General features: G+C 39.3%; 1 protein-coding gene across 1 annotated transcript in view; it reads right to left on the bottom strand.

Annotated features, from left to right (window-relative positions):
- The window catches only part of LRRC36 (leucine rich repeat containing 36), a 59,912-nt gene extending 45,473 nt beyond the window's left edge, over positions 1-14,439 (bottom strand). The window contains exons 1-2 of the mRNA XM_061140527.1: positions 14,370-14,439; positions 2,207-2,334 (exon numbers count right to left, since the gene is read on the bottom strand). Of these exons, the coding sequence (XP_060996510.1) occupies positions 2,207-2,334; positions 14,370-14,439 (198 nt within the window). The remainder of the gene's footprint in view (positions 1-2,206; positions 2,335-14,369) is intronic.
- Positions 14,440-14,585: the final 146 nt, after the last annotated feature.

The following is a 14,585-nucleotide window of genomic DNA, read 5'->3' as shown; positions in this document are numbered from 1 at the left end:
CCTCCGATCAGTCAGTTCCTCTTGGTAGAAATGCTCTTCCTTCTTCTCTTCTCTCTGTGGACTTAGCAACCCCACCCCCTCCACTTCTCTAGCAACAGTGCAATCAGAACTGGGACACTTGAGAGGAAAAGCCACAGTTTTTCTCCTTTACTAAAACCTACTATTGAAACTAATTGTTTAATTTTCATGTATTTAGCTAGTTAGGTGCTTTGGCCCAACACTAAATTTCAGGACAATATTTCAAAACATGTACATATATGTATAGTCACACACTTTTAATATTAAAACTGCTTACCATAAAAGGAACTCTGTCATTGAGAGTTATTTCAGAAAGGTAAAATTATTTTCCATCACCTATTTATAAAATAAAGTTTATATTCTTTTCTCATTTAAAATTAACCTTTTTTAATTACAGGAAGTTTAGAAAACTCAAGGATATATTCAAAACATTTCTGAATTGAACCCTGCCTACAGTTCAATGCATTTCTTTCTGGCTATTTTCAGTTCCACTAACTGCTATATTGTGAAAGGATAAATGGTTAGGGATATTTATCAATGCTTTTGGCATCACTCTCAGGGTAGCACACCATTAGGGCCATCTTTAAATGTATCTAATGTCCCAGCTCAAGTAATCTTTTAATGTCTCAGTATAATAGTCAAGGGAGCGATTCCAATCCTCCTCTCACATTTCCCCACTGGCATAAATTCATGTATTCTCAATGCTACATTAGAAATAAACACAAAAGATTTCCCCCTTGAAAAAAGCAAGCAAAATGATTCGGAGCTGCTAGAGATGAATACCTGCAGAAAAATCACAGAAGTAAAAAAAAAAAAAATCTAGAAAACTGGCATTTACTAAGTGCTTTTTATATGCTAAACACTACCAGGAGTCTTATATATGTAATTTTTGATTAGTTGTACTAATTTGATTAATCTTCACAACAGTTTTTCAGGCAATTTACAGAAGTAGAAAAAAAGGGAGTGCAAAAGCAAATGATAGCAATGTTCACTCAGTCTTTTTAGTCTGAAAAAACAAACAGTGAAAATACATATGAGAAGAGGAGGCCTAAATAACTCTGTACTAATACTTTCTGAAATAGGTGAGCCAGATACAAAGGGCTCTTATCTAAGATTCTAAAGACCTAGTTTAACTTGGAATTTCTGCTCTTAGAATCCTAGTTGGAAATTTGATCTAGCTTGGATTTCTTCTTTCAGGGCCCTTAGTTTCAGATCTTGAGATCAGGTCTGATTTGTGTTGTTGAAAAGTTTCCCCTAAGAAATGCAAAACTGGCAGAATAATCCCGATCAGTAACCAATCTTGGACAGCATCTGTAAGTCTTTCACCTTCAGTCTTGCAAAGAAGGGCTTTATCAAGACAGACTTGTAGCTGGGCAAAAAGGGAACGGTGGAAGAAATACTATCTGGGGGTCTACACAAAGAAAAGAAAATTTCCATTTCTGTGTGTGAGGGTGTTTATGTTTGTAGAGCTCTTGCTTTGTGTTTGCTAATCCTCACACTTTCTGCTTAAGCACCTACTTTCCTGAACTGTCCTCTGCTCCACCATCTCCTGGCCTGGAAGTTTTTCTTTGTTTTCAAGACCATCATTTTCTCCCCCTCCTGAAAAAAACTCACAGTAGCAAACTAGGCCAGTGTTTCTCCATATATGTTCCATGCATCAACATCATCAGAATCCCTTGGGAAATGTCCTGGACCCACTGCATATTTATTAACTCAGACTCTCTCTCTCTCTCAGAATAAGGACTAAGACTCTGTATTTTTATTAATATTTTTTTATTTATTATTATTTATTATTTATTTTGCCATGCCACACAGGGGATCTTAGTTCCCCAATCAGGGATTGAACCTATACCCTCAGCAGTGAAAACATGAGTCCTAATCCCTAGACTGCCAGAAAATCTCCAAGAATCTGTACTTTTAACAATGCTCCTCATAATTTTTTAACACACATTAAGAATCATAACTATTTCCCTAGGAAGTGACAGTTTTCTTTTAGTATAAAAGAAATTTTTTCCCACTATCTTATAATTTAAATGTCAAACATAAAGCAAAATTGAAAGAATTTTATGGTGAATAACAAAATTTAGTTTGGAAACATTTAAAAGGATATTCCCCAAGCTGATATTCTTTTACTTCTTCCCATCAAAAAAAACCAAAAAACTGTCTGGTCATAAAACACAGAACTTACCTTCAGGCTAGTGATCAAATTTCTTGATAAATCTAAGGATCGGAGACTTTTAAAATTTCTGAAGGCATCGCCGATGGAATGGATTTTTCCAGCATAAGATCCCTGCAATGAAAGAGACTCCACCAGTTCTGAAAAGAGATCATCAGTAGATATATTATGATCTCTGCTTGGAAAAAGAGCAGAGTCATTGAAAACAGGCCTTCCTTTCTCCCACATCTCATCTGTGAAAAGTCCTACATTCAAGGCTCATAAGAAGAGCAGATCTTCCTTTTAAAATTAGCAATATGGTCTAATGCAATGACATCAAGACTTGGTTTTACAGGAACCTTGAGTTTAAGTACCCTGAATGATGTAGTAAGAGTCTCCCAAAGTTCTCAAAACAAACAACAAATTCAGCAATCCCACTGCTAGGATTTAGCCCTATAGACAGTACAGCATTTTGCCAGGATATATGATACAGACCAGAAGGATGTCAATTGCAGTAAAGTTTTAGGATAGTGAAAGAAAGAAAGACAGGGAAGGAGGGAAGAAGAAAAGGAGAGAAAGAGGAAGGAAAAGGAGAAAAAGAAAATCATCAAAGGGCTCATCAGTAGAAGAGCAGAACTAGATGGCCGAAGTAGCAGTGCATTGAACAATGTACTAGATCTGTGACCTTGTAAAAGTCACTTAACTTCTCTGTGCATCCATTTCATCATGTGATAAATGAAGATTACAACATTACTTATCTCATAAGATGTTGTAAGGATTTAATGACTATATGTATTGTATATATACATATATATAGTTGTTGCTGTTGTTTAGTCTCTAAGTCATGTTCAACTCTTTTGCGACCCCATGGACTGTAGCCCACCAGGCTCCTCTGTCCATGGGATTTCCTAGGCAAGAATACTGGAATGGATTGCCATTTTCTTCTCCAGGGAATCTTCCCGACCCAAGGATTGAGTCCGCATCTCCTTCATTGGCAGGTGAGTTCTTTACTGCTGAGCCACCAGGAAAGCCCATAAACATATATGCATATATATATGTATGTGTGTGTGAGAGAGAGAGTATACAAAACTTAGAATAGTGTCTGACACATGGTGCTATATACATGCTAATTATTATTATATAATCATTTAAAAGAATGAGGTAGATTTGTAGATGCTTGTATGGAAAGATCTCAAAGACACTGAAAAAAAGTGTGACTTTGTGTCTGTATATGTGTGACTTGTTTTATTTATTTATATTTTTAATATAAATTTATTTATTTTAATTGGAGGCTAATTACAATATTGTAGTGATTTTGCCATACATTGAATCCACCATGGGTGTACATGTGTCCCTATCCTGAACCCCCCTCCCACCTCCCTCCCCATCCCATCCCTCTGGGTCATCCCAGTGCACCAGCCCAATCACCCTGTCTCATGCATCAAACCTGGACTGGCGATCTGTTTCACATATGATAATATACATGTTTCAGTGCCATTCTCCCAAATCATCCCACCCTCTCCCTCTCCCACAGAGTCCAAAAGACTGTTCTATATATCTGTGTCTCTTCTGCTGTCTCACATATAGGGTTATTGTTACCATCTTTCTAAATTCCATATATATGCATTAGTATACTGTATTGGTGTTTTTCTTTCTGGCTTACTTCACTCTGTATACTGGGCTCCAGTTTCATCCACCTCATTAGAACTGATTCAAATGGATTCTTTTTAATGGCTGAGTAATATTCCATTGTGTATATGTACCATAGCTTTCTTATCCATTCATCTGCTGATGGACATCTAGGTTGCTTCCATGTCCTGGCTATTATAAACAGTGCTGTGATGAACTGCAATGAACATGTACACGTGTCTCTTTCAGATCTGGTTTCCTCGGTGTGTATGCCCAGCAGTGGGATTGCTGGGTGATATGGCAGTTCTATTTCCAGTTTTTTAAGGAATCTCCACACTCTTCTCCATAATGGCTGTACTAGTTTGCATTCCCACCAACAGTGTAAGAGGGTTCCCTTTTCTCCACACCCTCTCCAGCATTTATTGCTTGTAAACTTTTGGATAGCAGCCATTCTAACTGGTGTGAAATGGTACCTCATTGTGGTTTTGATTTTCATTTCTCTGATAATGAGTGATGTTGAGCATCTTTTCATGTGTTTGTTAGCCATCTGTATGTCTTCTTTGGAGAAATGTTTGTTTAGTTCTTTGGCCCATTTTTTGGTTGGGTTGTTTATTTTTCTGGAATTGAGCTTCAGGAGTTGCTTGTATATTTTTGAGATTAATTCTTTGTCAGTTGCTTTGTTTGCTACTATTTTCTCCCATTCTGAAGGCTGTCTTTTCACCTTGCTTATAGTTTCCTTTGCTGTGCAAAAGCTTTTAAGTTTAATTAGGTCCCATTTGTTTATTTTTGCTTTTAAAGAATATATGTGTGTACTTATGTGTGTATATGTGTGTGTGTGTGTGTGTATATACATACATACATACATGTATGTCAAACTAGACTTCTGACAGCACTGAAAAGAGGAGAATCTCTAAACTGCCAATAGGAGCTCACTGGCAAGTGTGGTGGGCCAAAATGAGAACAGGAACAAAAACTGGAAGGAGGTTCTGCAGAATCCCATTTGCAGGTGACTGCCAAGGAACTGCACCGAAATAAGTTCTTAGGTACTGGAGCAGTCCAGGCCCTATAAATTATAAAAAAACATGAAACAAGATCCTTTTCAAGATAAGACTCATCCCTGAGAGAAATAATCAGAACAGAATCCACACTGAATGGAATACAGACAATAAGTTCAAAAGAAAGAGAAGGTCTAGATACAAGTCCGGGAGGAAAGCAGAGACTGCAGATCTCAGGAAGCTTAAAGCCCTATTTTTCGTACTTTGTGAACACAACAGAAGAGGGAGCTCCAAACCCTGAAACTAGAAAAGTTATTCTGGCCCAGCTAAAAGTATAGAAAACCTAAAGCACTTTAACAAAGACACAGAAAAGGTTTATAGTCAAATTGTATATGAGGTTATTAAAACAAAAAAGAACAAAAACAGAATAGCATCCCTAAAGAATGAAAGCACTCCAAAAAGATACATCCACAAAACAAAGGAAACCTCTAACTTAGTATTTCAAAACAAATTTCAAAAGCTAAAAGACGTCATAACAAAGTGTGCTGCTGCTGCTAAGTCACTTCAGTCGTGCCCGACTCTGTGCGACAACATAGACGGCAGCCCACCAGGCTCCTCCATCCATGGGATTTTCTAGGCAAGAGTACTGGAGTGGGGTGCCATTGCCTTCTCCATAACCAAGTGTAGCAGTTCTCAAAACATCGTCCCTAGATCCCTGGAGATCCCTGAGACACGCACAGGGGTCCACAAAATCAAAACTATTTTAAAAAATTATTTTCATAATAATATTAAAACATTAACAACTATTTTTACTGTGCTGATATTTGCACGTAGGGTATAACAGCAAAAACTACTGAGGCCTTAGGATGACTTGAGGCAGTGGCATCAAACTTAGTCATAGTATTGTATTCTTCACCATTATATGCATGCAGTTTAAAAAAAGAGCCATTTTTTCTTAAGAATGCCCTTGAAAAAGCAGTAAAAATGGTTAATTTTAGTAAATCTTGACCCTTGAGTACATCTTTTTTATATTGTGTTCCTAAATGGGAGGTATGCATGAAGTATTTCTGCTGCATACTGATGTATGCTAGATGCCTAGCAGGAAAACACTTGTGTGGGTTTTGAGATGCCAGCTTAACTAGCCATTTTTTGGGGGGGAGGTAACTACTGTTACTATAAAATTCTGACATACTTGAATGGCTGTGAGACATTTTCTTAAAAATAAAGAAAGTGAGACTGTCACTTCAGTCAAAGCAAGTAATAGTAACTGTTGTCAACATACGAGCTTCCAAGCTGAAATTAGAATTTTGATAAACTTGTATTTGCCACCATAAACTTGACAGATTCCAAAACCTAAAGCTCTCTCTAGTGAAATTTGTGATGATATTAACAAATAAGATTTTTTAATGTTATATAATGAAATTTGTCAATATTTGGAAGATCTACATAAGTCAGTGAGTTAATATCTTTCAAATGATGGATGCATGATGTTAATGTACCAATGGATTTTAATGTAACAGAGTACCAAAAGTTCATGATATGGTTTTATATTTCAGATACAACTAACCTTTAAGAAACTACCATTTGCTCAGTTATCGTGTCATAGCAAAGAAGAAAAGGATATTTAAATACTTCTTCCTTTTGGGAGGGCTTCCCTGGTGGTCCAGGGTTAAGAATCCATCTTGCAATGCAGGAGACACCAATTGGATCCCTAGTCTGAAAGATCCCACATGGCACAGGGCAACCAAACCTGTACACCACAACAATGGAGCCTGTGCTTTGGAGCCTACCAGCCATGACTACTGATTCTGTGCAGCAACTGCTGAAGCCTGTGCACTCTAGAGCGTGTGCTCCACAAAAGAAGCCACTGCAATGAGAAGCCACAAACTGCAACTGGAGAGTAGCCTCCATTCTCTGCAAGTAGAGAAAGCCTGTGCGCAGCAGTGAAGAGCTGACATACCCTAAATAAATATTCCCCTTTTTCACCTATATATCTATATAAGGCATGACTTCATATATGTGTGTATATATATATATACATTTATATGTATATATATACATTTCAATCAAACAACCTCATATTTAACACAGAGGAAGATATGAGAATATGGATGTCTTCAATTAAGACATTAAAAAGACATTATATATGTTAACATGTAATGGGTATGTTATGGTTATCTTTTAATGACTTACAAATAAATATTTAAAAATTTTGTTTCAACATCAAATATGGTAAATATAAGCAGATGTAATCCACATTAACCAAAGCTCTTTGAATAATATTTAAATAAGAGTGTAATGGAATCCTGAGACCAAAAATTTTGAGAATTGTTGAAAAATGTAAATTAGACTGAGTGGCTTATAAACAACAAACAATTATTTCTCACAGTTCTGAAGACTGGAAGTCCAAGATCAGGGTGCTGGCATGACTGGGTTCTGGTGAAAGCCTTCTTCCAGGTTCCAGACTGCCTACTTCTCCGTGTGTCCTCACACAGTGGAAGAGGGCAAGGGAACTTTCTCTTTGGTCTCTGTTATAAAGTCATTAAACTCTTTTATGAGGGCTTCCCTGGTGGCTCAGAGGTTCAAGTGTCTGCCTCCAATGCGGGAGACGCGGGTTCGATCTTTGGGTTGGGAAGATCCCCTGGAGAAGGAAATGGCAGCCCACTCCAGTATTCTTGCCTGGAGAATCCCATGGTCGGAGGAGCCTGGTAGGCTACAGTCCATCGGGTCGCAAAGAGTCAGACACGACTGAGCGACTTCTCTCTCTTCTCTGCCTGGTGGTTCAGATGGTAAAGAATCTGCCCACAGTGCGGAAGACCTGGCTTCAGTTCCTGCGTCAGGAAGATCCCCCGGAGAAGGGATTGGCAACCCATTCCATTATTCTTGCCTGGAAAATTCCATGGACAGAGGAGCCTGGTGGGTTACAGTCCATGGAGTTGCAAAAAGTTGGACACAACTGAGTGACTAACACTTTCTTTCACTTTCAAGACCTAATCACCTCCCAGAGGACACACCTCTTAATACCATCATATTAGGCATTAGAATTTCAACATATGAATAGTTCTGGGGGAGACACAAATATTCAGACTAGAGCATGAGGGCAATAGGAACTCTCATTCACTACTAGTTAAATGCAAAGGAATAGCTACTTTAAAAGATAGTTTGGAAGTTTTTTACAAAGCTAAAGATGGCATGCTGCAGTGTTGCAGTCCATGGTGTCGCAAAGAGTCAGAGCCACAACTGAACTGAAACATGACTTTTACTGTAAGATCTAGCAATTATATAGCTCTTTGGTATTTACTCAAGTAAGTTGAAAGTTTACGTCCCCACAGAAACCTGAATGTAAATGTTTATGGCAACTTTATTCATAATTGCCACAACTCAGAAGCAACCAAGATATCCTTCAATAAGTAAATGAATAAACAAAACTATGGTACATTCATATAGTAGAATATTACCCAGCAATAAAATCACTTATGGACCAAGCCATGGAAAGACATAGACCACCCTTAAATACACATTCAGTTCAGTTCAGTTGCTCAGTCGTGTCTGACTCTTTGCAACCCCATGAATCGCAGCACGCCAGGCCTCCCTGTCCATCACCAACTCCCGGAGTTTACTCAAACTCATGCCCATCCAGTCGGTGATGCCATCCAGCCATCTCATCCTCTGTCGTCCCCTTCTCCTCCTGCCCCCAATCCTTCCCAGCATTAGGGTCTTTTCCAATGAGTCAACTCTTCGCATGAGGTTGCCAAAGTATTGGAGTTTCAGCTTCAACATCAGTCCTTCCAATGAACACCCAGGACTGATCTCCTATAGGATGGACTGGTTGGATCTCCTTGCAGTCCAAGGGACTCTCAAGAGTCTTCTCCAACACCACAGTTCAAAAGCATCAATTCTTCGGCGCTCAGCTTTCTTCACCATCCAACTCTCACATCCATACATGACTACTGGAAAAACCATAGCCTTGACTAGATGGACCTTTGTTGGCAAAGTAATGTCTCTGCTTTTAAATATGCTATCCAGGTTGGTCATAACTTTCCTTCCAAGGAGTAAGTGTCTTTTAATTTCATGACTGCAGTCACCATCTGCACTGATTTTGGAGCCCAAAAAAATAAAGTCTGACACTGTTTCCACTGTTTCCCCATCACTAAATGAAAGAAATCAGGTTGAAAATATTCTGCATAATATTCTGAAAAAGGTAACACTAAAAATATCAGTGATATACAGTAATGATGACTAGTTACTAATACTGCATTGCATATTTGAAAGTTGCTAAGACTGGATCTTAAAAGTTGTCATTCTAAGAAAAAAAAATTTTGTTACTATGTAAAATGATAAATGTTACATAGATTTATTGGTGTGATCATTTTGCAATGTATACAAACATCAACCATTATGTTGTACACCTGAAACTAAGTTAATATTATATATCAATTATACATCAGTGAAAAGAATTTTTTTTTATTTTTAAAGAATCATTGGTTCCCAGGGATTATATACTATATGATTACATGATTACATGACATTCTGAAAAAGGCAACAGGATAAAGGTCAGTGGTTTCCATAGGTTCACTGGTGAGGGAGGGATGAACAGGTGGAACACTGAGGACCCTTCGGGCAGTGAAACTGTTCTGTTGATACTGTAATGGCATAAACATGACTATATATTTGTCAAAACACACAGAACTGTACAACACAAAGAGTGAATCCTAACGTAAACTACAGATCTTAGTTAATAATAATGTATTATCATTGGTTCAACAACCATAACAAATGTACTGCGTGAATGCAAGATACTAATAACAGGAAAACTGGAAGGGGATATAGAGAAAGTGTGATGAAGGAAGAGTTATGGGAACTCTGTACTTTCTGCTCAATTTTTCTGTAAACCTAAAACTGCTTTAAGAATTAAAGTCTATTAATAATAAATAATTTTTAAAAGGAATCAAGCACTTTGCTAAAATATGGATGAACCTTAATAAAAACATGCTCAGAGGAAGAAGCCAGACACAAAAGGCAACATATTGTATGATTCCACTTATATGAAATATCTAGAACAAACAAATCCATGGAGACAGAAAGCAGATTTGTGATTGCTTGGGACCACTTATTGCCAGGAGTTGGAAATACGGACTGACTGTCTAAAGAATATGAGGTCTCCTTTTAGGCTCTGGAACTAGACAGTGGTGATGGTTATACAATGTACTAAGTGATACTGAAATGCATACTTTAAATTTTACAGGATGTGAATTATATCTCAAGAAAAAAAAATCCCAACTTTAAGAGCACCATATTGGTAGCTCTGTAGTATGCAATGACCTAATACACTGAGAATCTTGTTACCATGGGGCAAAAGCTAAAGTCAGTTATGATTTCATTCACTGCCCTGCTGCATTTCACATGCCTTTCACTGTATTCTATTTCAAAAAGCAGACATTTTAGCATTTTTAAAGGGAACTAGGATTATCAATCAAATGATAAACTGCCACTGGGACAGATGTTCTTTGATGATTTATATGAAGTACAGGTCTTAGGCTTTCCTGGTGGCTCAGATGGTAAAGAATCCAACTGCAATTCAGGAGACCTGGGTTCTGTCCCTGGCTCAGGAAGATTGCCTGGAGAAGGGAATGGCTACCCACTCCACTATTCTTGCCTGGAGAATTCCAAGGACAGAGGAACCTGGTGGGCTACAGTCCATGGGGTCACAAAGGGTCAGACACGACTTAGTGACTAACACACACAGGTCTTAAGAGATTATGCACTCAGTTTCAACAGTTATAGAGTGAAGATAAATAGACTGTAGAGCAAATCAAACACTGCACGTTATAGATGTCAAGAATAACAGAATGATCTTCCAATTTTACTCCATAGGCTATAATAACTCCAGTGGGCAAAAACATGTTTTATTGATAGTAACAAGTAATCCCTTTATAGAAAACCATTTATATAGTTCACTTATAAACTGAATTAATAATCTTCAATAAAGCTTATTTATAATAATGATGAAAGAGTTTCAAATAAATAAAACAAATAAAAAAGGCCTCAGGAATCTACATGAAAGATCTCCCACTGCTAAATTCTGGACAAACTCAGCATCAATTATAATAACTGTAAGGGACTGGAACATACCAAACTATTTAAATCCATAAGTTTTTAATTATATTAAGAAAACAATGCTACAACTAGTGAAGCCCACTCACCTAGACCCCAAGCTTCACAACAAAAGAAGCCACCATAATGAGAAGCCCATGCACTGCAACTGGAGAGTTGCCCCTGCTCACTGCAACTAGAAAAACCCAACACACAGCAATGAAGATCCAGCAGAGTCAAAAATAAAATAAGTTATTTTTTTTTAATTACTGTAAAATATTTTTAGGTTTTATATGTGACTTTTAAAAGAGTTCTAATCTTTTGAAGACAAATACTAAAATATTCATGGGTTAAGTCACATGACTAGGACTTGTTTCAAACTAGACAGTGCACAGAACTCTCCTGGTGGTCTAGTGGTTGAGAATCCACCTGCCAATGCATGGGACACAGATTCCATCCCTGCTCCTGGAAGAGCCCACACGCCTTGTGGCAACTAAACCCATGTGCCACAACTACTGAAGCCTGTGCTCCTAGAGCCATGCTCTGCAACAAGAAAAGCCACCACAATCAGGAGCCCTTGCATCACAACTAAAGAGTAACCTACAATTTCTGCAACTACAGAAAGCCCACAAGCAGCATCAAAGACTCAACACAGTAAAAAAAAATCTCAGGGGACTGAGGGTACATAGATGATAGGCAGGGTATAGATGAGAGAAGATTGGCCATGAACTGATGATAACTATTGATATTAGGTTGATGGCAGTTCACTATTCTGTCATCTCTACTCTTGGATATACTTATGAATTGCCATAATAAAAAATTATAAAGTAAGTACAAATGCTCATATATGTAGAGAATATGTAGAGAGAGCTATCCAAAATATCAGTAACAATGATCACTGTCAGGAAGGAAAACTGGGTGGGGCCAAGGAGGGGGGGTAGGGGCTCAAGACTTACTTTTCATAGTACAGTTATTATAGTACCCATATAATAAGTTAATTAACAGAATTATTTTTAGGAACCAAAAAGTACATAATTGCATATTTTATCTTTCTTCCTAGTAATTATCATTAGCCTGCAAATATGCTCTAGTATATCATGTCTTTAAAAACTTGTTCTTAATTCCACTTCATATCCTCTAGCTAATGTTCCACTTATGCATTCTCCTTTATAACCAAATTTCTCGGCAAAGGTTCTTATCTTCTCTATTTCTTTTCCCTCACATATTAATCCCTTTTCATCCCAACCTGACCTGGCTTGCTTCCTCCTTACTCTTCCCTAGTTAGTTACCAATGAGTTCCATGTTGCCAAATCTAACAGACACTTCTCTGCATTAGGTTGCTCAGCCTGTCAATAGCATTTGACACTTCTGACCACTCCCTCCTTGATACAGTGGTTGTGGTTTAGTCGCTAAGTCCTGTCCCAACTGTTGTGATCCCATAGACTGCAGCCCACAGACTACTCTGGTGGTTTAGTTGCTAAGTCTTGCTACCCCAGGGACTGTAGCCCACCAGGCTCCTCTGTCCATGGGATTTTCCAGGCAAGAATACTGGAGTGGATTGCCATTTTCTTCTCCAGGGAATCTTCCAGACCCAGGGATCAAACCTGGGTCTCCTGTGCTGCACACAGTCTCCTGCATTGCAGGTGGGTCCTTTACTGACTGAGCCACCAGGGAATTACTTGACACAGTACCCTTTAGTAAATTCCAAAACATCACTTTCCTTCTCCTCTATTTAAGCTTTAAACATTGAAATGCCCTAGGGCTGAGTCTTAAACCTTCTATTATCTATCTACATTATCCAGCCCCATGGCTTTAAACACCATTTATGGGACTTCCCTGGCGGTCCACTGGTTAGGACTCCATGTTCTCACAGCCCCAGGCCTGGATTCATTCCCTGGTTGGAGAACTAATATCGCACAAGCCAAGTGGCAGCCAAAAGAAAGAAAGAAAAAAGATATCTATGTTTTATTGGTAGTAAAAAAGCAAATTGCCAAATCATATTGATATATATGCTCTATCCCTTAAGAAAAAAAGGAATATGTTTGTAAAAGCAATGGAAAAGTTATAGAAGGAGGGAGAGGGAAGAATATTTTTTTACTTTAGATACTTTTGTATTGTTTGAATTGTCAGAATGAGCAAAATTAATTTTGTTATTCACATATTATAAAAACAAGCAAACAAGCCAAAAAAAAAAAAAATCCTGCCACATATTATTCTAGCTGGATAATGGAAGGCATATGTGCCCCCCCAATCAAATTGAATAAATTCTTTAAAACAAAGGAGAGGAAGAAAGAAAGAAAGGTACACCAGTATGTCAAGCCAATGAAGCTTTACAAATTAGGGGAGCACAAAGTGGTTTGGAAAAGAAAAACCTGAACTATCTACATCAACCTATTGATATGCACACCAAACCATCATGTAGTCTTTGTTACCAGCATATACTAATTTTGATACATTTTAAATAAATTTAAATAAAATAAAACCAAATTATTACATATTCCCCCAATAAAAAGTACTAGAGAAAGCAAGAAAGGCAACATTTTGTTGTGGTTAGAGGACAGGCTCTGGAATCAGAGTCTAGGTTAATAAACCATTGCTGCATTACTTAGGGCTGTTTGACTTGGGGCATGAGTCTAAACCTAATTTTACTCAACTGTAAAAAAAGAAAGAAAGAAAAGGAACAAAATTGAATCAGGAACACTGATAACTTTAACATTTCTACTCCATAAAAACTTAGAAAAGCAAGCTGCGTGAATCAAACCCCAGGTCAAAGGTGGGGTCAGCAGTCACTCCGCCAGGTTCACCTCCAGGACGAAGCGATCTTAACGCTTCGATCTATCAGCTACTATTCCTTTTACCTCAGGCCCCTTTCTGAGTCTCATGAGGCGACACATACAGATGGATCAAGGAAATGGCCAAGTTCTAGAGCAGAAGACTGGACGAAGAGAGGGCTGGCTGATCAAGGAACATCCTTTCCTATTTCACCCTAATCAAGCAAGTTGGGGTGGAAGTTTCCAGAACTGCCAAAATCAACCTTTCTTGTCTCCTCCAATAGCACCCCAACTTCAAACGTACTTCTCACAGCGCTTCCCTTCTCCCATTAGTAGCCCCTCCTGGGGCTCAGTTTCCTTCCACTTAGTCCAATTCTCTGTTCCTGGCCTCAGAGTCCGCTTAACCTCGTTTCTCCTCTCTTTTAGACTCCGCTCCCCTCCCTCAATTTCTCGCCCTCTGCCCCAGATTCCCCAGTAACTGCAGTTCCTTCACCGCTACCTCAGCGTAACCCCTCCTTCGCCTCAGGGACCGCTCCTCTAACTTAGGGGGGCCCCCTCTACCTCAGGGAGCGCTCCTCTACCTCAGAGACCGCTCCTCCGCCGCCGTTCCCCCGTGACTGCCTCAGGTTCCTCTGCCTCGCCCTCAGTTTGCTCCCCTCAGCTTCGAACCCCGTGCTCCCGACCCAGACCCTGCCAGCAGGGCCCTACCGGGCTGTTCCATGGTCAGCGCCCCCAGGCGGCGGATGCCCTCCTCGTCCAGCTCCCACTGCTCCGCCATCCCTGCCCGCCTGCCCCGCGGCGTCGCTCACCTGTCGCGGCCCGCGAGACCGCCTGCCGCGCGCCAAGCCCCGCCCAGCGCCGCCAGGCCCCGCCCCGCCCCGCGCGCCGCCGCACTCCCGAGGTCCGTTACTGTCGTGGTCACGT

The sequence above is a fragment of the Dama dama genome, chromosome 4 (genome assembly GCF_033118175.1).
Source record: "Dama dama isolate Ldn47 chromosome 4, ASM3311817v1, whole genome shotgun sequence".
NCBI lineage: Eukaryota > Metazoa > Chordata > Mammalia > Artiodactyla > Cervidae > Dama > Dama dama.
Note: the sequence above shows the minus strand (reverse complement) of the source record. Positions and strands in the feature narration are given on the sequence as shown.